Source organism: Capricornis sumatraensis, chromosome 2 (assembly GCF_032405125.1).
Source record: "Capricornis sumatraensis isolate serow.1 chromosome 2, serow.2, whole genome shotgun sequence".
Lineage (NCBI taxonomy): Eukaryota > Metazoa > Chordata > Mammalia > Artiodactyla > Bovidae > Capricornis > Capricornis sumatraensis.
Window position 1 is genome coordinate 14,877,152 of NC_091070.1, and position 22,112 is coordinate 14,899,263.

General features: G+C 56.6%; 1 protein-coding gene and 1 non-coding gene across 2 annotated transcripts; one reads left to right on the forward strand and one right to left on the reverse strand.

Annotated features, from left to right (window-relative positions):
- Positions 1–835: 835 nt before the first annotated feature.
- TRNAC-ACA (transfer RNA cysteine (anticodon ACA)) lies at positions 836–908 on the forward strand. The gene has a single exon. It is a non-coding gene; the product is annotated as a tRNA-Cys (tRNA).
- Positions 909–2,896: 1,988 nt separating this feature from the next.
- Positions 2,897–20,774, reverse strand: VASH1 (vasohibin 1). Its single transcript, XM_068965785.1, has 7 exons — positions 20,304–20,774; positions 12,065–12,153; positions 10,748–10,804; positions 9,101–9,175; positions 6,046–6,427; positions 4,152–4,264; positions 2,897–3,020 (listed from the first exon to the last, which is right to left on the reverse strand). Exons 1-7 carry the CDS (start codon positions 20,604–20,606, stop codon positions 2,948–2,950), a joined length of 1,092 nt encoding a protein of 363 aa, XP_068821886.1. The 5' UTR covers positions 20,607–20,774; the 3' UTR covers positions 2,897–2,947.
- Positions 20,775–22,112: the final 1,338 nt, after the last annotated feature.

Below are 22,112 nucleotides of genomic sequence, written 5' to 3' on the forward strand. Positions count from 1 at the left end.
CAGGCTGGCCCTGCGTGGAGCAGAGCCTGTGTAAACACGCCCAGGAGGGGAGGAGGGCTTGCTACATATGTGAAATGTGTTAAAAAATAAATTGAAAAAGCACCGCTGTGTCCCATGGGTGTCCACAGGCCCGAGGTCTCAGCGAGGAAACGGGCAGGGAGTGCTAGGGGCTTCTCCGTGGGGGCTCTGGCTCTCTCCCCCGCAGACAGCAGCTGGGGCTGCATTCTGCTTCCTTCTCCCCGAGGGGCTCAGGAGGGAGCCGGGGGAGCAGAGCATCCTGCTGGGTTCCCGTGCCGGGAGCAGCTCTCCCCCATGTCTCCCTGACCCCAGAACCCCGACGTCTCACCCTCAAGCTCTGTGGTTCACCTGCTGGGTGGACATCACAAGGCACCTGCCTCCACACCCACAAAAGTCCCCGTTTTCAGCCTCATGCCTCCCAAATGGATCCATCTCTGCCCCAGGTGAAGGTGTGAACGTGGGGGCCCACGGCCCACCTCCTGAAAACTAGGATGGGATGGGAGGCTGAGTCGGGGCTCACAGTGGCCCCCAGACTGCTCTGGCTGTGATGTAGCCCAGCAGGCAGCTTAAGCACCTCGCCAAGGGCCCACTGAGCCAGGAGGAACCCAAGGGAGTGAGCAGCCGGCTTCTCTGCCTGGCCAGACTCTGGGCCAGGAGCTGCTGGTCTGAAGAGCTGCCAGCCTGGGGCCTCTCCTGTGGGCACCCGCGTCAGCAGATGCATCCTGTCTCTGTCTCTCCCTTTCTTGGCTCCTCAGGCCTCATCCATCTCCCCAGCAGACTGAGAATGGCACTGTTTCTATTCCACTCCACCCCCTCTTCCCTGGTGGCTCAGACGGTAAAGCGTCTGCCTACAATGCAGGAGACCCGGGTTCGATCCCTGGGTCAGGGAAGATCTCCTGGGCCTCCCACTCCAGTATTCTTGCCTGGAAATTCCCACGCACGGAGGAGCCTGGCGGGCTACAGTCCCTGGGGTTGCAATAAGTTGGACACGACTGAGTGTCTCTGGTCTGCTGGGAGAGTCGAGTGGGAAGGAGGCAGCTGCCCATCTGGGAGCAGCCACTGTGGCAAGGATGCTGCCTTGGTCCAGCCTGCTCTGGGATGCCTAGAACTTCCATCCCTTCCACCTCCATGCCATCTCAGTGCATCCATCTCCCCAGCCCAAGCTCTTGCTACTCTCTTTAAGACGGTCATTCTTTTTCAAGTTGGGCTTTTAAATTTTCTGAGTTGATTGCCACCATTTAAAAATATGCATATTTCACATAAAAATTCAGTTCTGCAATGAAAAAACATCTGGCAATCTAGTATGCAGGGCCTGCCTTTAGACCTGGTGAGCAGTAGGGGCTGAGGCTGCGCCTTCTTTAGTTGGCCACAGTCCCCACCCAGCCCTGCAGCCCTCCTTTCAATCAGCCGCTTGGCCCTGGGGGAATCTGAGTTCACAACTCTGGGCTTTGTGGTCTTTCCTCTTTCAGAGCTTAGTCAGACCCTCAGTCTCTAGGCAACCTTACTGACAGCTGCCTCTCAGTATTAAGAAACCTTAATGGTCATCTCCTCCAGTTATCCTTCCGTAACCTAAATCCGGTCTATAGCTCTCTAGATGACAAGCAACCATCTAATCTTTGCTTGAATACCTCCAGCAACGGGGAACTCACTACTCCCCAAGGTTCTAAACTCTCCCACACCTTCTTTTCTCACTTACACTCCCTCGTTCTTGGGCGCTGCCTCTCCCCAGTGGCCACACTGCTCCCTTTGCCTCCCACCTCTGCTGTTGCTTGAGCCTCCAGAACCTTCCTCCAGTTCCGCCAACTTCTCTCCACAACCTCTCCCTTGCCCGCCCGGCAGACGGTGCAGACTCCAGCAGCTCAGGCCCTTCCTCAGCTGCCTCATGCCCCAGGCCAGATCATCGCTGGGCCCTCCACACCTAACCCAGGCTGCTGAATAGGGGAGCAGGGGCTGGGATACAGGCCTCTGTGGCCTGGTCTTCATTTCCCTAGCAGGGGCTGAGGTAACAGGAAGGAGGAAGCAGTCCCTTGGGGCTTCCTGACCCAGGCCTGAGGGTCCCACCCCGTCCTCAGCCATGGTTCCTGGACCCACCAGGTCTGTTCAGATCCCCACAGTCACGCCGAGCCCAGTGCCTCTCTGGGCCCCCAGCCAAGCCCGGCCCCTTTGTAGGGAGGCCCCAGCTGCAGCAACAAGCAGAGCTGGGCTGAGCAAGGGGGTCAGGGAGGGGTCTGGGAACTCTCTCCCCCAGCAGCTCTCTCCCAGGCTCTCGTCCAGTGCATCCCAGCACTGGGCGCTACCACTGGGCAGTGTCCACCCACATAGCATTGTCCGTGGGGCTCCAAGGACCCTCCTGGGTCACACACTCTGGCTCTTGGGAGCACACGGGGCCTGTGCTAAGCTCCCGATATGGACCACACAGACCTTTCTCGGGGTGCTTCCTGCCCTGCTTTCCTTTCCCTGGGTCATGACGCTGCCAGGGCAGCCAGGACTGGAGAAACATTGCTCCCCTATCCTGCCACGGCCCAAGCAGAGCTGGGAGGTTTCCCATGGGGAGGATGGACCCAAACCCCAGACACATGGGCAGGGGTACCAGCCAGACCCGACAACCCCTCCTCACCCGGCCCCACGACCTTAGAATCTTCTAAGCACTGGCCTTCCGGCCACTGGCCAGATTCACTAGTTTTTAAGTTTTTTTTTCCCAATACTTTAAATTTCAGGTTATCAAGTTAAAACCTTAGAATTCAACTCTTCACTGCCTCTTGGTCCACAGGTAGAGGGCCTGGCCCAGCGGAGGGACAGCAGCTTGGGAGGCTGAGCTGGGACACGCTCGCCCCGTCATCAGCCCCGCGTTGCCCAGGAGCGAGGCTGGTCTGGCTGGAGGATGCTGGTCCCCGGAAAGTGGGTGCAGCAGGGGGCGCTGCCACCCGCCTCATACCCGGATCTGGTACCCATTGAGGTCTGGCATGGCTTTGGGCTCTGAAGGCTTCTTCTCACCGGAAGGCCTGCAGGGAGGAGAGAATAGAGGAGGGGGAAGGGGTGAGCGGCCCCTCCGGGAGGTGGCAGAGTGGGGAGCCAGGGGTGGCTGCCCCCCACTCCCGCCTCCCCATTCTCCAAGGTGTCCCAAATGCAGCAGGAAGGGTCCCCGTAGAAGTCCGTTTCTGGAAACCCCTGACCCCCCTTGTGGACCTGACTGTGGGCCCCACACTCTCTCAGAGGCTACTGCTCTTCACTGAGGTCAGAGACTCTGGCTGCAGGTTAAGTGATGAAGTAACAGTGAATCCCTGTGAGGGACCCTGTGTTCTCTCTGAGAGCCTCCCAGGTCAAAGTGAAGGAGGCTGGTTATGGGAGGCAGCAAGGTGCCCCTGACACCAGAGAGGTGTCTCCAGAAAAGTGAAAAAGTAAAGTCACTCAGTCGTGTCCGACTCTGTAGCCCGCCAGGCTCCTCTGTCCATGGGATTCTCCAGGTAAGAGTACTGGAGTGGGTTGCCATCTCCTTCTCCAGGGGATCTTCCCGGCCTAGGGATCGAACCCAGGTCTCCTGTATTGCAGGCAGACGATTTACCATCTCAGCCACCAGGGAACCCCATATAACCCAGAGATGTCTCCAGAATGACCTTTAAAGCAAGAGCCACTCTGACACAGAGGAGACAAATCTGACGAGGCTGCCGGGTGCTTTATCAGAATGCTTCTGCCGTCCAGTCTGGGCAAAACCCAGACTCCCACGGGGGCAAATGTTACGCTCAAAGCCACCCACCCCGGCTGCCATCTGAGGTTAAAACCTTTTCCAGCAATATTCCTGGAAGAGCGCACTGTTGGCTGGGCCCCACCCTTCTACCATCTCTCCCCCAAAGCCCGTTCTGGTTCTGCAGCTCTGCGGTTGTGGCCTTGGACCTTCCCCCGTGGTGGGCCCACACAGGGTAACCGGTGGGTCAGGGATGTCCTTCTCCCTGGAGAAACAGCTGTTTCAACATACAAACCAACCCACCCTCCCAGGTTCCCTCCAGTGGGGGCGACAAAGAGAAGGGTGGGAATGCGAAGAGCAGAGGGAGGGGAAGATGAGCGGAAAGGATGAAGCCTTTTCCGGCACCTCCCCGCCCCCAACTCCTCCAGGAAAGGGGAAACCCAGGGCTCACCGCCTTTCGCTGCGGCTGTTCCTGCGGTGGGGGCTGGACTGGCCCCGCTGTGGGGAGGACACATCCTTCTTCCGGTCCTTAGTGGGAGACGGAGGGCCGGTCCCTTTGCCGATCTGGGTGGGAAGACACACAGACCTGCTCCAGGACTGCCCCAGAGTCCGTCCTGTCTTGATGGAGCCACAAGTCCCAAAGCTGCTCTGCGCAGAGCCCAGGAAGCCTCAAGCCCTGCCTTCCTGAACCTGTTTCCCAGATGCTAAAGCGGCCAGGGCCTTGGGGGTTCCACAGCAGGGCAGCCCCAACTCCATGAGCCCCTGAAACAGCATGGACGTGGACGGCAGTGACTGGGGAGGGTTCAAGGTGGCCCCCGAGAAAAGGGGCGTTTTCTCAGGCCATGCAGAGGGGCCAGCCGGAGAAGCAGCCCGTATCTGAGCTTGGGGCTGGGAGCCTACAAGACCCACAGGTGACACTGGTTATCTCCAGTTAATCAGAAGCTCAGACTAGTGGCTACATCTCTGATGAAGGGGAATAAAGGAGGTGGGGGGAGCAAGTGAACTTAGGCAACACAGTCCCTTTGAGCTGAATTTTCAAAACGTGGGGTATACAGGACGGGTGCTAGAGGTGGGTGCAAATAACATGGGAAGTCTTAAGCACCAAACAGATTGGGAGACACAGCACTCGAAGTTAGGTACTACTGGCTCCAGCTCTAGCTCCAACCTGCTCCCTTGAAGGTGCAGTGACACTTGGGCAGCTGAGCACCCCGACTTCCACAGGGGAGGGACAGGGGCAGGAGCAGCTCAGGAGGGGAGGAGGGCAGCCCCCGAAAGCAGCGGGGTCACCTGCAGCTGCCCTGGAGAAGGAAGGCACCAAAGCTGTCACCCCAAGGTCTTGGCCTGGGGACTGGCAGGTCAGGGCAGCCGGGACTCCTGAAAGCACCTGCGACGTGCCGGGGTTCCCCATCCGGAGACTGAGCCCCAGGCCCATCTGCCGCCCACAGGCTGCAAGCAAGCCTCTGGGCTCCCTGCACCTAAGTGTACCCCTCCACCTGCTGTGGCCCTCCTGGGATCCTGGGAAGCAGCAATGGGCGTGAAACTGCTGCGGTCACAGCTGTGGCCCCAGGCTGCCAGGAGAGGCAGAGTGCAGAGACTGGGCAAAGGGGAGGGGGCAGCAGGCCCCAGGGAAGGCCCCCCCAAGTCCAGGGGGACAAACATCTCAGCAGTTCAGCCCACTACTCTGGGTCCAGCAGCTCCCCCACTCATGACCCCTGCTCACTGCGGCCGGGCAAGAGGGAGAAGGAGCCATCCCTCCTTGTCTCCCCAGAGTCTGACCCGCTTCTCTTTTCTGACTTCCTCCCTGGGGCTGGGGGTCAAGAGTCGGGATGACAGGGGTGATGAAGCTGCTGCCCAGCCCACACCATACCACTCCCTCCAGACAGGCTATGACTCCCCACCAGCCTTGACTCGCAGCCCCTCCACCCGGATGGCAGCACCCCTGCCCAGGCCCAAACCCAACTCCCCTGCGGCCCGACCAGAGCCTCCCCGGGGGCTGCCCACCTGAGCCGGCTGTCTCATCAGCAATGACCTTTGAGTGAAGCCCAGAAACTTCCTACCCTCACCTCCCCGACTCCTGGCTCCACCTCCTCCCAAGAAGGTGGGGTGGGAAGATGTGGGAGGAAGAGGGGACTTCCCTGAAGAGCGAGCCTCTAGAAAGCGGCATCTCCACCTCTGCCCTTCCACCCTCAGCCCTACATTTCCATTGCCCCCCTATCCCTTCCATCCCCACCCTTGCCCTTCCGCCCCCTCCCTTCTGCCCTCCCCCTTGCCCTTCCACCTCCACCCCTGCCCAGGCCCTGGGTGCCCAGGCCCTGGGTGCCCCGGGCAGGGCAGCGCGCACGCACCTTGAGCCGCATGTCGCGGGCATGCCGCTCCAGCTCCTTGCGGAAGTCCTCGCGGCCCAGCCTCTCCACGTCCAGGACCGAGTGCTTCCACTCGATCTGCTCCACGCTGTGCGGGTCGTGGGACACGCACTGGCCCAGCTTCACCTTCTTCAGCACGTGCCAGCAGCGGCCGTAGGCGGCCTCGTAGTCCAGCACGAGCTCGCTGAGCGTGCGGAAGGCGGGTGGCTTATACATCAGGTCCTCGCGCCGGCTCATGCCCAGCGCCCCGTAGCGACCCCCGAAGTTCACCCCCAGCACTATGTGGCGGAAGTAGTTCCCTGAGAAGTAAGTCTTGAAGCTGATGGGGAAGCGTTCCAGGGTGGGCATGCTGTTGGTGAGGTAACTGGCCGCGCCACCACAGCTAAGGAAACAGCTAGAAGCGGGGGTGGGGCGACCCCATTCCACCTACCCCACCCGGGAGCCACCCCGGACCCCAGCTCTCCAGTGCGGACCCCAGCTCCCCAGTGCCGACCCCAGCTCCCCAGCGCAGATGGCGGGTGTTCCTCATCCACATCCTGTCATCAGGCTTGGGCCCAGCATGCAGTAGGCACTCAGTGAACTCAATCTCTATGGGTCAGGGTGCTCAGTGATTACCAGCTGCTGCCACGACGTCAAGCAGTGCTCACCAAGTAACAGTGAGCAGGGCGCCTCGAACTGCTGGGCCTTCCAGAGTGGTAGGGTGAAGGAAGGATGAGAGAGGCCCTCCGTCCTCCAGCCTGTCTGTCTGTCTGTCTGTCTCCCCCTCACCTCCCTCCTCCCCTCTGTCGCACACACAGCCCTCTTCACCCCTGCCCTCCTCTCACACGTGCCGATACACACGTGTGCATCACAGATGCACAGACAACCCTGTTCCTTTTCTCTCACTGCCCCCTCCCCTCCATGCGTAGATACCGTGCCCGGTGCTCTTCTGATAAAACCAAGGTTGCCGGTGGCTTGGGAAGCTGTCAGCTGTCCACTCCAACCTCCACGGAGGACCGTCTACACCAGCTCTTCTCTTCGGGCCCTGCTGGCTTTCTCCGGCCTCAGGCTTGGCTGGGACCCCTGACCTCCCTTCCTAAAGCAAGTCTGCTCTACTTATATTCCCCATGGCACATCACCACAATCTGTGATTATTTTTCTTATTTCTTGGTTTACTTGCTTACTTTTTGTCTCCCTGGCTAGAATGTAAACTTTTGAGAATGGGGACCACCTTGTCTGTCATTTATTTATTTATTTTGCTGTTTCTCTGGGGCCCAGCACAGACATGGCACATGACAGGCACTCAAAACTCTTTTGTGAGCAAATGGGGAGAATGAGATGAACAGGGTAAAAGCTTGGTGTACAGACCAGGTAGACACTGCGTCCAGTGTCCAGTGTGCTCCTGGTCATTTAACTGTGTTAACTTGTGGGATGGCATTGCCATTGTCCCCTTCTGCAGAGGAGGACTCCGAGGCTCAGAGATGCTAAGGAACTTGCTTGAGGCCACAGTGAGGATAGCAGAGCTAGGATTCAGGTCCAGGTGGGCCTGAGCCTGCAGTCTGCATAAAGTCACTGCCATGCTCACCAGGCCTGACTCCTCGCAAGCAAATGGCTGGGAGCACAGATGAGCCAGGTGCAGGCTCCGAGTGCGGTGAGGATGAGACCAGGGACAGGCTTGGTTCAGAGCGCACCACGTGTTCAGGAGGGAGCCGCGGCAGTTCTACGGGGACAGCAGGGTGGTGTCCTGTCCAGATGGGGGGCTCCTCCTATTTTCCTCCTGCCCACAAGCCACCAGGTAACCCCCAGAAGGCCTCTGGGACCATGTGATCCCATCTGGACCAGCTTCTCTGTGTGCTCATGGGGAGGGGAGCAGGATCTCCCTCCTACAAGGGGGTGGGAACTTCTACTTTGGAGCGTGGTCCTGAAGGAGAAGCAAATGTGGGATGGTGAAGGAGGCGCTGGCAGCGGCCTGGAGTCCTTGGGCTGGCCTCACACTCGTCCCAGCAGAGAACCCTTTGGACAGGGCAATGCTGGTGGGTCTCTTTGGGCAGCAAAGGACTGCCACAGAGGGATTAGCCCTCAGGGAGGAGGACTGGGGCCACCCCTGCAGTCTCTGTATAGTTTAAGGCAGGTATGTCTATGGGGGTGGGGAGTACCCCCCGATCCCCCTCAGAGCAGCTGTGCTCCTGGCCTGTGAGTGTTGTCGTCTTCTCCCTGACCTGTGCAAGCGATTCCTCCCTGTTCCGTTAGGCACCTGCCCCCTCACCCTGCTGGGCACAGAGCCCAGTGCCTACTCCAGGAGTGCTAGATGGAATATTGACAAGTCTTGGTAGGTACAGGGAAGAGTGTGGGGTGGGCAGAGATGAGTCAAGACTGGCCTTGAATTGGTAAAACTGAGTGATGGGCACATGGGCTGCACTATGTTAATTTATGCTGATATGAGGTTAAAATTTTCTGTAATAAAACAAGGTAGGATTCAGGCAGGAACCACTTACAACAGAGAAATGGCCGTATGCCAGTCTCCTAACTTTGCTTTAACTGGGGATGTTGGGTGCCCCCTCTAGGGGCCTTGTCTGTCCTGACTACTCTGGTGATCCAGCTATAGGTCCGGTTCTATCCTTTGGGTGGGGGAGAGACTGAGAAACTCTTTTAATTTTTTTTTAATATGCAGTTTTACATTTAAAGATCAGGGGATGTCCATCATCTCCACAGATCCACATGTCTTGGAAATGCCAACAGTTGGGCACCCAACCTGCTTCTCCCAGACTCTTTGGTTCTTGGAAATAGCACAGCAGCCTTATGAGACCATGAGCCCTGATTTGTGGTTTGGAGAACAGGGTCACTGTGTCCACTGCTCAAAAAAAAATGCTGCCCAGTAAGCCTTGGAAGTTAGCAACTGAGGTGCAAGAGACTGAGCCCCCCTCAAACTCCTTCACTTTGGGGCCAAGTTCGTGACTTCTGGGAAAGGGAGCCGGGAGGGCCCTTCCAGAGGAGGAAGATGGCCCTGGAGGTGTGAGTAGCTGGCTGCCCCCTCCCAGGCCTCTCAGAGGAAGGATACATTCCCAGGATCACCGCTTCCAGGCATTTGATTGGCAGAGCCTCTTTGGTCATTTCCTTGGCCAGGTCCATCAGCCTGGGGGGTTGGAAGGCAGAGTCATGAGGACAAAGGCTCCAGTCCCTTCTGGTGAAGGAGCATCGGGAGGTAGACTAGATGGACAAAGACTCCCCTGCCTTCCAAGCTGCCGCAGCTCAGGCCCAGCACCTCCCCCTCACATCCTTCCTGAGCCTAAGGGGTGGGAGAAGAGACAACCACAGAAGAGAAGGAAAGAGGCCCTTCCCCTTCCCCTTCTGTCCTTCCATTTCCTTCTTCCCTCAGAGTCCTGCTGCAGAGTCCTCTGGAGGGGAGGGTGGTCGGGGGCGGCATGCAGTGGTAGGCAGGTCTTTGAAAGCCACTGGGCTGGGGGCCTCCTGTAAAGACGGTGTTTGGGGAGTGCATGGGATAGCATGCCAGAGGCTGGAGACCTTGGCATTGATCTTGTTTCTCCTGGAGCACAGTGGACACCCCTGACCCAACTATGACTTCTCTGAAGAGCCTTTGATTGTTGTAACTGCTCCCCCATGGCTGGGCAGCTCCCTGGAGCCTGGACATGGGGTCTCAGGGAGTTAGCTGCCCAGTGACTCCCCAACCTGCTCTTGAACTTGGAATTCAGGCCACTTTAAAACAGACTATCTCTGAAGCCTGGTTCCTCCCTCCTCACCAAATGCTGCCTCCTGGCCCTGGGAATGCAGCCTGGCCACTGGCTTTGCAGGACAGGGTGTCAGACTCCTCCATCCCATGAGGCTGAAGCTGGGCCTGCACACACAGCAGGCACAGGACAAGAGCAAAGCTTTGGGGTGAGGAAGGCTGCACTCCACCCGAGGGCTTAGAGAAGGGGTAATTAAGTAATTTAGCTAATAAACCATCTAAAGCGCTTTTCATGAGGAAGTGATCATGGATTGATTATATGTGGGGCAAGATGTAAAATTCATATTCATCATAAAAGCACAGGGTTTTAAACCTGTAGACAGCTTTGGGCTGAGCCCCCAGGCCCAACTGTGATATTCACTTTCTACTCTACTCTGCCCTAAGGGTTTCCATGGGGTGAATCCAGTCAGGGGTCTACACTTGGGGGGCAGAATGGGAAGTGAGACATGCAGTGTTCTCCCCAGAAGGGTCCCTGCAGCTCAAACACTGGGCCTTGTACCAAATGCCCAGAAGCGAGTCCAGAAGGTAACTGGGGTGATGCCAGGGAACAGAGAGAAGGGGGAGGACCCTCTCCTGTGAGGCCCACCTCTCCTAAAAGGAAGATAAGGGTCACACACAGACATCCACCTGGGACCATTCTCTGTCATCACCAAGGCAAGCAGGTGGGCTGCTTGCCATCACCCTCTTGGCTCAGCATGGATACTGGGGTTCCCCCTCTTGGCTCAGCATGGATATTGGGGCTCCCTTTCCTCAAGGGATCCCTGGCTGCCCATCTTGGCCAGAGTCCCCTCTTTAGGATGTCCTAAGGGGAGTCCCATGGTGGTACCTGCTCTGTTGGTGGGCTCCCCTGGGAAGACTCTCTGCCTTCCTGATAAGCTCCCACCCACAGGTGACAGAGGGGCCCCAACCAGACCAGACCCTGTGACCTGGTGCAGAGGGACCCGTGCTCCCCACACTTACCCTGTCAGAGGTCTGCTCTTCTTAATTTCAAAGAACTGTGTCCCTGTGTGATTGTACCTGCAGGTGCTGGTTAAGGGCTCTCTGGCTTGATCTGGAAGAGGCGTGTCCCTCTGCCCCCATCTGGACCCGGGGAGTCTAGCACTCCTTGGGGGTGCAGGCCGGGTAAAGACCCCACAGAGTGCTTCTGGAGGGTGCCTGGGAGGATGCTCAGGGCGTGATCATCTGAAGGGAGAGGAGGGCACAGCATGCCGCTGGCTCCTTCCCCCACAGGGCCCCTCTCTGTCCTCACTCATCCTCTGTTCCCAGCTTTCCTCTCCCAGGAAGGGAGCCGGGCAGAAGGCGGCCAGGTTGGCCAGGGCTGGGAGAGACGCCTGAGCCCTGGACAGCTCTCAGCAGTACTTCATGTTCCAATTGGTGAGAAACAGCACAAACGGACAGGAGAAGGCTGGGGTGGGATTCCTGAGCGGCTCTGTTGCTGGGTGCTGCTCCCAAGCCAACTGGCCCCTCTCCAGGCCACCAGTCCCCATCTCTGCCCCTGGCCCTCTCCCCCCAAATTGGGCTGGACCCAGTTTTCAGTAACCAGCCTGACTTTTCTTCTGCTCAGGACCCACGCCTGGCCCATAGGGGTCCTGCCATCTCGGATCGAATCAGCAGCTAGGAGGGTCAGAGGGAGCCAGAAGGAAGAGCTCCAGGCAGGGCCCAGGGCTGGAGAGGGCCAGCTCAGAGACACTGGGGAATCCCAGGCTTGGGGGTGTCCCAAGGCTCTTCCCCTGCTGGGCAGCTGGCCTTCTGCCAGGGAGGAAAAAGGTGCAGAACTAGGGGATATGTCCAAGATGTGGAAGCTGTCTCCTGGAGCATAAAAATCCTTTTTCTCCTCCATCTACATGCTACCTCCCCCCAACACACACCCTTTCCCCCAACACACGCTTCTTTTAGACAAGTTTTTAAACAGCCCCAAGGGAGCTTTCCCCCCGCTCTCTCTGCTGGCACCGGAGGGTCAGCAGAGGAGGTCTGGGCCAGTGGACCTGGACTTCCACCAACGGGTCACTCAGGACACAGTGACCCCATCACATGGAGGAGGAGGCAGGGAGGCCAGAGCAGGTGTGGCATTCATCAGACAAACCCGCTCCAAAACCCGAGAGGACATAGGCTGTGTGCACATGACTCCGGGGGTTCAGAGATGCCATGTGAGTGGCACCCCCTGGAGTTGTGGGGTGCAGCTGCTCAGCCCAGTGCCCTCCGGTCCTGTCTGAAAACAAGCCCCAGCAGGCTCCGGACCAGCCGGACGGCGGCCGTGACTCTGACCACAGAGGATACTGCAGCTCCCTGATGTAGCGCTGCACCGCTTCCAGGCGCTCAGGGACGGGCGTGGAGGGCTGGAACGTAGGCACACTCGGTATGGGGATCTGGGCACGGAGAGAGAAAGCTCTGGTCACGGAGGGAGGCTCACTCTGGAGCTTCCAGCCTGCCAGACACCCAGATTAGCCCCCTGAGAAGCCACGTCCCGTGGAGGGGCTCCCCGCTCCCTCCTTCGCTGAGCTTCTCCCCACACTGCCCGCCAACCCCCACCCTCCCACTGGCCACTCCTCACCCTCCTGGCCCTTGACGGCATTTCTGATCTGGAGTTTATGTTGATATTCCAATTTTATGCTTCTTTCATAATTTTAGAAAAAAACACAGGCTGTTTGGAATTTTATATTTCATGAACTTCAAGGCGTCCCCAGGAATGTTGATCTTGAAGTTAAGTTCATTTGGGTTTGGGGTTCAACTCTGGTTCAAAGTCAAGTTGACCAGGTATCCCTGTCCCCGGTGAACACACCCTCAGCAGGGGGTGTCACCCCACTGCACCCTCATATCACAGCACAGTGGCCAGGCCTTCCTGCTCCCCTGGGAGGAAGGAGGACATGCAGGGGGGAATGTGGTTTAGGACAGGGCTTGCTGTGGACTAGGCTCTTTGGAAGGGTTCCATGGAGGCAGCAGGAGCCCCGGTTCTCCTTTAACACCTGCCTGTCTTGCCAGCACCACACCTACAGCAGCACGGCTAACCAGGCATGACAGTCCTCCTCAGTGGAATAGACTCTCCAGAGTTTGGCCAGACATAGCGAGAAGGGGCTGTCGTGGGGGGAGAGCGGGTGTGGTGGGCAGGTGCCCGACACCCTGAGGACTGGGAACCCCTAGCTTGGGCTGCCCAGGTGCTGGCAGTCAGGCTAGGCTCCGTGGCCCCTGGAGTTGTCCCTCGCAACCCTGCAGTTGTCAGAAAAGCAGCCACATCTGGGTGTGCGCCCCCAGGCCACCCGCTCTGGCCTGGGGAGCCTGAAGGCTGGCAGTTTGGCCGCAACAAGTCAAGTGCAGCTCAGAAGCCAAGGGAAGCACCCACCAGGTCCTTGGGGTTACACGTTGGGCTTTCCTGGGTAGAGAGGAACCAGCTTTCCAAGTCCATGGCCCAGCCCCCTGGGGTCCCCCTTGGCTTCCAGCGCTGGCAGCTCTGAGGTGGCCTCAGGGCTCCTTGCATGACGAGGCCCCACCCTGCCGCCCCTAGGCCTCGGCCTACCCCCCAGCAGGTGGGGGCTGCTGAGCGCATCCATCTGTATGGGACGGAAGGGCCGGGTCCAGCGGGAGCCCATGGGGGCGCTGGGCTTAGGGACATGCTCCCTGTGGGGTGGTGCGGGCACAGCCTCTCAAGTAAGGTGGCCGGGCTTTGACACGAAGGAAGTGAAACACCAGTGATTCTGGTGCCTGACGGCACCACAGCCTCTGACAGGCACCTGCTTGCCCCAAAGGGCCGAGGCGCAAGGGAGAAAGCCCTGCCCAGGAGACGACTCTGCCTGAACTTCCTCCCCGGCCCTGCTGGCCCCCTCCTTCTGGTCTGGGCAGTCCCCAGCCGCTGACACCTCGGTCTGGAGGCAGCTGCTTCCCCTTTCACATCCCCCCAGTTCAGTTCAGTTCAGTTCAGTCACTCAGTCATGTCCAGCTCTTTTCGACCCCACAGACTGCAGAATGCCAGGCCTCCTTGCTCATCACCAATTCCCAGAGTTTACTCTAACTCATGCTCGTTGAGCTGGTGATGCCATCCAACCATCTCATCCTCTGTCATCCCCTTCTCCTCCTGCCCTCAATCTTTCCCAGCATCAGGGTCTTCTCAAATGAGTCAGTTCTTCGCATCAGGTGGCCAAAGTATTGGAGTTTCAGCTTCAGCATCAGTCCTTCCAATGAATATTCAGGACTGATTTCCTTTAGGATGGACTGGTTGGATCTCTTTGCAGTCCAAGGGACTCTCACGAGTCTTCTCCAACACTACAGTTCAAAAGCATCAATTCTGCATTCGGCTTTCTTTATAGCCCAACTCTCACATCCATGCATGACCACTGGGAAAACCATAGCCTTGACTAGACAGATCTTTGTTGGCAAAGTAATGCCACTGCTGCCGAAACTGTGGCCACAGCTTAAAATCAGCAGGGGGATAACTGCCTCAGATGGGGAGTGCTTTGTCTTCCTGCCCAGCCACCCTGTACAAGACAGGCTCCAGAACTCTCTGAGGGCTTGGCTGGCCTCCCTGGGTCAGTGATTCAGGGTGGGAGAGCTATCAGAGGAATGATGGCACCATTTACTATAAACAGCACGGCACCTGGCTTTTTCAGGTGGAATGTCCCAGGCAAGTCATCTCCACTTCCCGTGAGGGCATCTAGTGACTTTTAGGAGCTTGGGGTAGAGACTGTAAGTACACCCTCCCCCGAGACATTTCAAACAAGGAGGGCCCTGTAGTCCAAGAATTCTTTGAGCAAGCTTGCACAAGCCAACCCTGGGCCAGGGCCGGGTGGTACCATGAGGGCATCACCTGCCATCTAGACACAGGACCCAGGAACTGGAGGCTCTATAAGAACTAAAGGGCTCCAGGAAAAAGTGTAGAAAGACCCTGGATTCATGAGTAGGGCCTTAAAGGACACCACCACGGTGGCATAGCTGGAGGGAGCTGACAACTGTGACGTGTTAACTCATGTCAACCAACAGGCCAGCATCTTTTTTCTGAATGTTCACACAAACAAAACAAACAAGCAAGAGTCTGTATATCCAAATAATCAGACCTACTGGAGGGCTGGCAACTCCTCAACCCCAACCCCAAACCAGGAACTCCAGAAGTGCTCCCCTGGTACAGAGCAGTGGGGTTAAGTGGGGTACAGTGGAGGAAACTGATATTGGCCCAGATCCATCCAGGAATGACTCCTTCTCTACTACCAAGGCCAAGGGTTACCTTGGCTCTAGGAACCCCCTGAAATCCTGAGTTCTATTAAGGTGTTCTCCTTGGTGGAGTCCATCTCAGTGTAGAACAGAAAGGAGGCTTCGGGGAGGTTGGGCAGCCTGCAGCTGAGTGTGGACAAGAAGCAAGAAACCCTAGAGGCTGACAGACCTGGACCTAGAACCAGCCCGTCGCTGTCTAAATCCCAGCCCCGCTGTTTACTGTCTGGCAGCAAGATCCTTACTGTCTCTATGCCTCGGACACCTCACCTGTAAAGTAGGTGCCCAAACAGAACCACCTCAGAACCAAACTCAGAGCCTAGATGAGACACTGCATGCCCAGGTCTTGGGACGGGGACGGGCACACAGCAGGGACTCGGCTCCTGCCCACTGTTGCTGTTATTCCTGGGCATGTCAGAGACACCGGTCAGCCCATGAGGACGCTGGCAGTGCTGCCTTTTTGAGGGGAGATGTCCAAATTCCCCTTCTGCAGGAGCTCAGTGTCTAGAGCCGCAGTCAAAAGAACTTGGGCTGCTGGGTCTGGATGCCTGGCCACTGAACTTTTAAAAAGGTGGTGTCAGGGGACTTCCTTGGTGGTCCAGCGGTTAAGAATCCACCTACCGATGCAGGGGATGTGGGTTTGATCCCTGCTCTGGGAACTAGGATCCCACGTGCCGTGGGGCAACTAAGCGCACGAGCTACAACTACTGAAGGCCCTGAGTGCTTTAGAGCCCATGTTCTGAAACAAGCGAAGCCACTGCAACGAGAAGCCCATGCACCGTAACAGAGAGGAGCCTCCACGGGCTGCAATTAGGGAAAAGCCACGTGCCTCAACAAAGACCCAGCACAGCCAAAAATAAATAAATAAATAAAAATTAAAATAAAAAAGACTAGAGGCAGCTTGAAACATCAAGGAGACAGTCTTACAAAGGAACACAAATGGCTCCTGGATCTGCGATCCTTTCAGGAACTGTCGCCCATTAACATACTTGTGTCACCCTTTTAGAGGACACCTCCCTAAAGTGGCTGTGGGGTGGTCTCTCCAGACTCTATTTGCTGAGTACATATGACAGCTTATCCACTTCACAGGCTTTATTTCATCAATTCTTCCCAGTGACCCCTCGGAAGTGGGTATTGCGCTTACGCCCATTTTATAGCTGAGGAAACTGAAGCACAAGGAGGTTGCGTCCCTTCCTGGAGACCCAGGATTTGAACATGGTGGATCCGATGTTTTATCACACTATACCGCAGGGACCCCAGACTCAACCACCTGCAGGGGCCGCACTGGTAATATAAACGGGGAAGGCAGACTGAGAGAGCAGGTGGGGGTCTGCGGCCACCTGGGGGAGGGGAACCAGCCCTCAGCCCCGGCTGCCTGCCGCATGTAGGGTCACAGATTCTCTGCTCTCAGAACTTCTCATTTCCTGAAAAAGTCTGGATTCTGATGTGAAATCTCCCCATTTTGAATTCTGGCTCGCCTGGTCTTTTTAAAACATTATGCTATCCCCCAAACTCCTGGTGGACTACCCAGGTGGCGCTAGTGGTAAAGAACCTGCCTACCAATGCAGGAGACATAAGAGATGTGGGTTTGATCCCTGGGTTGGAAAGATGCCCTGGAGGAGGGCATGGCAACCCACTCCAGTATTCTTGCCTGGAGAATCCCCATGGACAGAGGAGCCTGGTAGGCTACAGTCCAGAGGGTCACAAAGAGTTGGATACGACTGAAGCGGCTTAGCACAAACTCCTGGTCCCACTAGGGTGTAACCTCTCCTGCCTCTGTGTTAGCTCCAGGGGCAAGGCCACTCAGGGGGTGGAGGGTGGGGCAGCCCAGTGCTAGGTCCATGCTGCTGGCATTCTGGGATCGGACCCTGATGCCTCCTGGACATCTCCACTCTGCCTAGACTCTGGGGCCAAGACTCCTGCTCTGGGCCAAGGTGGAGGAAACTGTCCCCCCCCGCCCCCCCGCCTCCTTTTCCTGTGGTTTGAGGAGGAGGATTTGATTTAGGTCATACCTGAATGATCTAGTGGTTTCCCCTACTTTCTTCAATTTAAGCCTGAATTTGGCAATAAGGGGTTCATGATCTGAGCCACAGTCAGCTCCCAGTCTTCTTTTTGCTGACTATATAGAGCTTCTCCAGATGACACCACCCTTCTGGCAGAAAAGTGAAGAACTAAAGAGCCTCTTGATGAAAGTGAAAGAGGAGAGTGAAAAAGTTGGCTTAAAGCTCAACATTCAGAAAACTAAGATCATGGCATCTGATCCCATCACTTCATGGCAAATAGATGGGGAAACAGTGGAATCAGTGGCTGACTTTATTTTTCTGGGCTCCAAAATCACTGCAGATGGTGACTGCAGCCATGAAATTAAAAGACACTTGCTCCTTGGAAAAGAGCTATGACCAACCTAGACAGCATATTAAAAAGCAGAGACATTACTTTGCCGACAAAGGTCCACCTAGTCAAAGCTATGGTTTTTCCAGTGGTCATGTATGGATGTGAGAGTTGGACTATAAAGAAAGCTGAGGGCCAAAGAATTGATGCTTTTGAACTGTGGTGTTGAGGAAGACTCTTGAGAGTCCCTTGGACTGCAAGAAGATCCAACAAGTCCATCCTAAAGGAAATCAGTCCTGAATATTCATTGGAAGGGCTGAAGCTGAAACTCCAATACTTTGGCCACCTGATTCGAAGAACGGACTCATTGGAAAAGACTCTGATGCTGGGAAAGATTGAAGGCAGGAGGAGAAGGGGATGACAGAGGATGAAATGGTTGGATGGCATCACCGACACGATGGACATGAGTTTGAGAAGGCTCTGGGAGTTGGTGATGGACAGGGAAGCCTGGTGTGCTGCAGTCTGTGGGGTCACAAAGAGTCGGACACGACTGAGTGACTGAACTGAACTGACTGAGGAGGGAGAGTTTCAATTCTCTCAATCCTCTCACAAAATCCCTTCAGGACTACCACACTCCTGTCAGTCATGACACCCCCCACAGACAATAGCATTATTCCCTCATCAGTTTCTTTTCTATGTGTGAAGGTTGAAGATGACAAGATGACATCACAAGACCAGTGGCTAATAAGCTCGTCAATTTTGTTTTTAGTCCCTTGAAGTGGTGACAGTTCTACAGAGGACCATTCACACTCTTCCAGAGCCTGATTTAGACATCAGCAGGATGGCTAGAGAGCCATCTGTTAATCCCTGACTTGCTCATGTGGGAGAAGCATGTGGCTCTGGCTTCAATGGGACAAATGCTGAGTGAGACCTAGTTGCCCGTCCTGATGAAGGGCATGGACAGAGGGAATGAACACCCAGTAATCAGTACCAGTCTGAGGCATTATAGTTTCTTAAATGCTTTAATACAGGGATTCCCTGGTGGTTCAGTGGTTAAGACTCTCCACCCAAAGTGCAAGGGGCCTGGGTTTGATGCCTGGTCAGGGAACTAGATCCCACATGCAGCAATTCAGAGTTTGTATGCCACACTAAGAAGATCCTGCATGTGCAACTGAGACCCGGAACAAATTTTAAATATATATATATTAAAAAAATGTTTTAACACATTTTGTTTCATTTAACTTCACTACAATCAACGCCACTCTCAACCTCAGATGAGAAAACTGGCTCAAACAGGGGTCTGCTTGTGTTTATAACTAGGCGGGTGATTGGAACAGATGTCCACATCCTCTGATGCCATACTTCCTTTTCCAAGAATTTATCTCAAGGAAATAATCAGAGCTGCTGCTTGCTGCTAAGTCGATTCAGTCGTGTCCAACTCTGTGCGACCCCATGGACAGCAGCCCACCAGGCTCCTCTGTCCATGGGATTCTCTAGGCAAGAATACTGGAGTGGGTTGCCATTTCCTTCTCCAATAATCAGAGGTGAGTCCCCAAATTTATGTTGTCGAATGGGCACCACAGTGTTCATTTTAAGAAAAAATTATTGGAAACAATGGCCAACCACAGGGAATTAGTTAATTCTGAATTAGCTCAGAAGGTGATTATGTAGCCATTCAAAATCAAATCATATTCAATTTCCCTTGAAAATGTAAGGCAGTAGCTCAACTCTCAACCTGGGGATTGTCTGAATTCAGCTTGTCCCAGAAGATAGTCTCTGATGGTTCTACCAAAAACTTAGTAAAAAGAGAACAAAACAGGCCACCTGTTTCCATGTCTGCTGCTGCTAAGTCACTTCAGTCGTGTCCGACTCTGTGCGACCCCATAGATGGCAGCCCACCAGGCTCCCCTGTCCCCGGCATTCTCCAGGCAAGAACACTGGAGTGCGTTGCCATTTCCTTCTCCAATTCCATGTCTAATCCACCTTAACTGCCACTCTCTCTGGTCCCTTCCTTCTCACCTGGGCAAGTTCGCATAAGCTTGGGGCTCCGACCTCTGTCCAACTGACTTTTCTTAGGGAATTTCAAGTCTCTGCATTTGAGAGAGTATTTCCTTAGTCTTGAACCATAACTTTGGGGGAAAAAAATCAGTCGTGTTTTTCCACCAAGTACTACAGGGCACAGAATGTTTCAAATACTCTTTCATTCAGCAAATGCTTACAAGTGCCGGTTCTGTGCCAGGCACACAGGAGGCCTTGGGAAGACAAAGATGAATGAGACAGCCTCGGCCCTCATGGTGACTCAACTGAAGGCCAGCCATCGTGAAAAGTGACTGCACTTTGTTTTTGCCGTGCACAGAAAAATGCCTGAACTTTGCCCCTCTCCACGGCCCTCTTCTAACTGCCCTGGAACCTCATGTCCTACGGAGCAGAGGCCCTGGAACCGGAAGACCTGCGGGGGGAGAGACTCAGCCCTGCCAGTTACTGGCTATGGAGCCCTGAGTTCCTACTTGAGGCTTCAGCTTCCTTGTCTGTAAAAATGGGTCCTCAAACTGGACTTCATGCACAAGGCTCTTGGAGAATTCAGCAAAACACATGAAAATATTTACTCAGCATCTGAAATCCTGGACCATCCTCATTCATTCATTCTCTCTGCCCACTGCTCTCTGGCTTAGCAAATAAGATGTCAAGCCACCAGTTAGTGTTATTAAGTTTATCTGCTGCTCTACCCACAACACATGGGCATTTTAAGAGATGGAGGAGGGCACTCCTAGAAACCGGGCATGTGGACCTCCCAAAAAAGCTTCAGTGGCGATTAAGTAAAAGTTCTTCTGGACAGGTTCAACCTATCTGTATTTTTAACACTTTACCATGCCAGTAACTCCCTACTCCAACAGGAAAAGTGGCACTTTGCTCTGGAAGCCCCCAAGTCACTAAAACCTTAGCTCTCCTCCCCTCCCCCCCCCCACCCGGAAGGCCCACACAAACCCCTCACCTTGGGCAGGTCCGTGGCCCCACGGATCCGCTGAGCCACCTTCTCTCCATCGGGGTGGATCTTGGCCACGTGTTTCCACATCCTTTCCCAGGTGGGCTCGTCCACAGGCAGCCCACCCCGGTTAACAAAGAAGGGGATGCCTCCATCTCGTAGGTCCTCTTCCCCTTCTTCTTCTGGCTCATCATCTCTCTGGGCCGAGGCTCCTTCGCTGGTCTCCAGACGCCGGACCCCAGAGGGGACAGCCGCGGCGGTGGGGGCAGCGCCGGTACTGCCGCCCCCGACAACCTTCTTCCCCCCTGGCATCCCCAAATCCTTGACGGGTGGGTGGGAGGACGTAGCAGCAGGCAGGGGTAAAGAAAAAAAAAAAAGGTGGCTCACAGGAGGCCTCCCACACACCAGCTGCAGAGATAACACATGGCCAAACAGAGCGCAGGGCCCCTTTAAGAAACCAGGGCGTGGCTCCGTACAATAAAACACTACTTGACGCGGAGGGGGGAAAAATCAGTGCCTCAAAGTGAAGTGCTGGGCAGAGGGGCTTGGTTGTCCCTGGTGAGCCTTAGAAGCCTGGTTCTTTGTGAAAAACGGGATGTAGAGAATGCATCTCAACTTGGCAGCTTTCACCAAAGCACCCCCACCCCACCCCGCTTTGAGAGCGAGAACAATACCGGACAGCAGTCTGGGCTGCCCGAGGAGAAAAGCCGGAAGAAACTGAGGCCAGGCAGCTCAGATCTGCGGCCACGAAAGGGTCGAGGCAGGAGTGCCCACTCCGACCGGGTGCCCCAGGTCCCAGTTTTTTGAAGAGCAACAAATTCCTCTACAAAATACCGCACGCTCACACCTGTGCGCGCTCCGAGGTGGGGGGCCGAGGCGACTCCAGGCCGGGAGTCGGCTCCGAGGTCGCGACCCCCCGGATCGGAGGGCGGCGATGAGGCGCGATTTCTCGGACGCGACGAGTCTGGGAGCCGAGACTCGCAGCTGGCAGGGGCGCGGGGAGGGGGCGCGCGCCGACGCGCACATTCCACGCCCGCCGCCAACTCCCCGCACAAAGTGGGCTTTGTCTCGGTCTCCTGTCCCCTCGCACCCCCGCCCCGGGCAGGAGCAGTGGAGCCCCCCGGGAAGGGCGCGGCGGGGAGGCGAAGCGGGGAGCGCCCAGGCCCCGCAGGTCCCCAGCCCGGCGCGTCTCAGCGGTCGGATGCCGGGCACCCGGCGCCGCGCTGCGCCAGCCGAGCCATCGTGGGGCGCGGGTCCCGCTCCCGGGCCTCAGCTGGGAACGCTCGGGCGGTGCGTAGGGTCACCAAGCGGCGGGCTGCGGCCACAGGATCGCCGCCCTGGATCGGCTGCAGCATGGGCGGTGGCGCGGCCGCGACGGGCAAAGGATGCTCCGCGGCTGTTCGCTCGGCCTCCCGCGGCACCGCTGCCTCCCCCGGCTAAGGGCTGGAGGCAGGACCGTGGGGCGGGGAGAGCAAGCCTGGAGGCTCGCGCAGCCACGGCCGCGGAGGAAGCCGGAGCCGAGGGGCAAAGCCTCGGGAAGCGCGGGCTACGCTAGTCCCCCGAGAGCAGTCTGCTGCGCGCGCGCGCGGGTCCCCTCTTGGGTCTCGGCTCCGGCGAAGCTTAGGCCAACCAAGCGGGCCGGCGGCGGGGTCCCCGGCCGGCCTGCCGCCCACCCGGCTCGACTCTGGCCCGCGCCGCGCATGCGCTCCGTCCCCCCCTTAAAGGGCCAGCGCGTCCCCGCCGGGGCCTCCGCCTCCCGCAGCCATTCTTCACCCCCAAGTCATCACCGGGACGCCGGTGGGCGTGCGCTCCCCTCTT